Source organism: Acanthisitta chloris, unplaced genomic scaffold, assembly GCF_000695815.1.
Source record: "Acanthisitta chloris isolate BGI_N310 unplaced genomic scaffold, ASM69581v1 scaffold16920, whole genome shotgun sequence".
NCBI lineage: Eukaryota > Metazoa > Chordata > Aves > Passeriformes > Acanthisittidae > Acanthisitta > Acanthisitta chloris.
In genome coordinates, this window is record NW_008650086.1 from 3,988 (window position 1) to 7,007 (window position 3,020).

General features: G+C 44.8%; 1 protein-coding gene across 1 annotated transcript in view; it reads right to left on the reverse strand.

Annotated features, from left to right (window-relative positions):
- Positions 1 to 358: 358 nt before the first annotated feature.
- LOC103810769 (SITS-binding protein-like) overlaps positions 359 to 3,020 on the reverse strand; it is a gene marked incomplete at its 5' end in the record, with an annotated part of 8,612 nt that continues 5,950 nt past the window's right edge. Inside the window, 3 exons of the mRNA XM_009083690.1 lie at positions 359 to 532; positions 1,529 to 1,708; positions 2,636 to 2,757. Of these exons, the coding sequence (XP_009081938.1) occupies positions 359 to 532; positions 1,529 to 1,708; positions 2,636 to 2,757 (476 nt within the window). The remainder of the gene's footprint in view (positions 533 to 1,528; positions 1,709 to 2,635; positions 2,758 to 3,020) is intronic.

The window sequence follows — 3,020 nt, forward strand, 5'->3', positions numbered from 1 at the left end:
AACTTCTCCTCAGGTATAAGCTGATGTTTATCTCCTGGAAAATCCACTTCCTGGCCAAGGCAGCCTCTCTGAACAGGATGCCAGGGACCTGGGAATGTTGGATGTGCTCACCTGAACACACACACTGGGAAAACCCTGGAAAAGTGCAGGTAGAGCATTCTGCGTGGGTGGATGTTAGTGGCAAAGCCACATTGCTGCTGTTTTAGCATAACAGCGAGTAAGAAGATTCAAACAATTTTTGCTGAAATATAAAAAAAACCCAAAATACAGGTTCTTGGGAAAGTGCAAACAGGCTGGAAGAGCAAGCACCTGTGGCCAGTGCTGCTCTCAGAGGTCACTGTCCATCCACAGCCTGGATTCACGAGGTCTTTACAAACACTGGCACCTCAGCCAGGCTGGCAGAGTAGTTCCTGAGGATGGTGCCTCCGTCAAACACACGGGCGGTGTTGGTGTCCAACCACAGGTGTCCTTCTCCAGGCAGGTAGATATCTCTCCATGTTTGCCCTTTCTCTGTTATTGGGGCAACCAGGACCTGCAGGAAAATAAAAAAGAAAGAGGAAAGAACTTTTACAGGTGGAGGATTAGCAGAACATATGTGTGGAGGTGAGATGGTCATCAGAGAATCCTGGAATGGTTTGGGTTGGAAGGACCTTATAGCTCATCTCGTTCCACACCCTGCCATGGGCAGGGACACCTTCCACAAGCCCAACTTGCTCCAAGCCCCACCCAACCTGGACTTGAACAATTCCAGAGATATGGGATCCATGGATTCTCTGGGCAACCTGTGCCAGTGCCTCATCACCCTCACAAGGAAGAACTTCTTCCCAATATCCCACCTATTCCAGAGATATGGGATCCATGGATTCTCTGGGCAACCTGTGCCAGTGCCTCATCACCCTCACAAGGAAGAACTTCTTCCCAGTATCCCACCTAACCTTGCCCTCTGGCAGTGGGAAGCTATTAACAATGCAGTGTCCTTCATTTGACTTGGAGTGGGATCATCCCTGCCTGTGGCAGCACCCAGACTCTATCCAGCTCAAATTTTGCAAGACCTGAACATGAAAGTTGTCAGAAATCCGTATTTCCTGCAAAACCAAGCTCATATCTCTGGCTGAGCAGGACAGGGAGGATGCAGGCAAAGCGGGAGCACAGCCTGGACAGCAAATTCAAGGGATTCAGCTGTCCAATACCTTCAAAATATCCATGAAAATCTCATCCAGTGGCATTGGCAGATGAGGAATTGCTTTGTAAAAAAGCATATAAAAATAAAAGCATAACAATATTTGCTCTTGGGTCACAAATCGGTGATTCCCACTTGGACATGAGGCATGAGGAGCAGTGGGCTCTGATCACTCTTCCCCAGGGACTTAGCCAAGGTAATCCCATCTCCAATGAACTTTTTCCCCTTGTTTCATGGGAAAAGCAGTTTCCAGCATTCTGAGACTATTTATTCCTGCTAAATCACTTCACTTCCAAAGCTGAAAGAGGTTTACAGGGCCCTAAATAAGAGGTGATGCACAATTCCCACCTCATCTCCAATGAGAAACTCATCCTCAATGGTATATGCGGTTGGATCCATGGGGCTGAGCCACCAGGCTGGACGGAAGATGGGATATCCCAAACTCTGCCACTCCTGGCTGTATTTCAGGAGGAGTGGCACAACAAAGTCCCTGTGCCTCTGTATGCACCGGCGGGTCAGGTTCAGGACCTGCAGTTGGGGGAGGAAAGAGAAATCTAGAAAATGGCAAAATGGGAAGGGAAAAATGAAAATAAATACATAAAATCGAAATAATTATACATGTCTATTCCCTTGGGAAGAGTGATGACTGAATTCCAATGTCCCAATCAAGTTATGGCAGCTAATTAGGTGCAAATGGGGTTGATACTGGATATTAGATAATTTGGATATAAATCCATTGGTAATCGATTTAAATGCATTGATAATGGGTAGGAATCCATTTGATTTAAATGGATTTAAATCCATTGATAGTGAACATAAATAATTGGATTTAAATCCATTGATAATGGATATTAACCCATTGGATTGAAATGGATTTAAGTCTACTGATAGTGGACATGAACACTTTGGATTTAAATGGATTTAAATCCATTGATAATGGATATAAATACATTGGATTTAAATCCATTCATAGTGGATAAAACCCCTTTGTATTTAAATAGTTTAAGTCTATAGATAATTGCTGTAAATTGGATTTAAATCTATTGATAGTGGATATGAATACATTAGATTTAAATGGATTGAATCCATTTGATTTAAATAGATTAAATCTATTGATAGTGGATTTGAGTGGATTAAATCAATCAATAATGGACATGAATCAACTGGATTTAAATGGATTTAAATGGATTTATACCCATTGATAATAGATATTAATCCATTGGATTTAAATGAATTTAAATCCATTGATAATGGATATTAATCCATTGGATTTAAATGGATTTATACCCATTGATAATTGTATCTAAGACCACTGATAATGGATTTATTCCTGTTTCAGTGCAAATCTGGGGACAGCGGCTGGCAGGTGACACCTGCCAGGACTTCCATGGCTTTTGGGGACACTGTTCTCATAAGGGACACTGTGTCCCCCTTAGTGGGGCACAGGGTACATACCCAGGCATCACAGCAGATCCAGGGTGGGGTGCCAAAGGCCATCACGGGGAGGAACGTCACGATCTGCAGCCACCGCACGTACAGCTCCTGGTCCCCCGGGGTGTCACTGTCCAGGCTGCCTCCTGTGGGGACACAGGGCTGAGGGGGCTGCTCTGGGGGGTCTTGTGGGGGAATAGTCCTGAATCTCCACACAGGCAGGACATGGCAGAGAAGGGAAACCTCAGGGCCCCTTGCCATGCCTAAAGGGGTTCCCAGAGACCTGGAGAAGGGCTTTGGACAAGGGCATGGAGTAACAGGAAAAGGGGGAATGGCTTCCCACTGCCAGAAGGCAGGGATAGATTAGATATTAGGAAGTAATTGTTCCCTGTAAGGATGGGGAGTCACT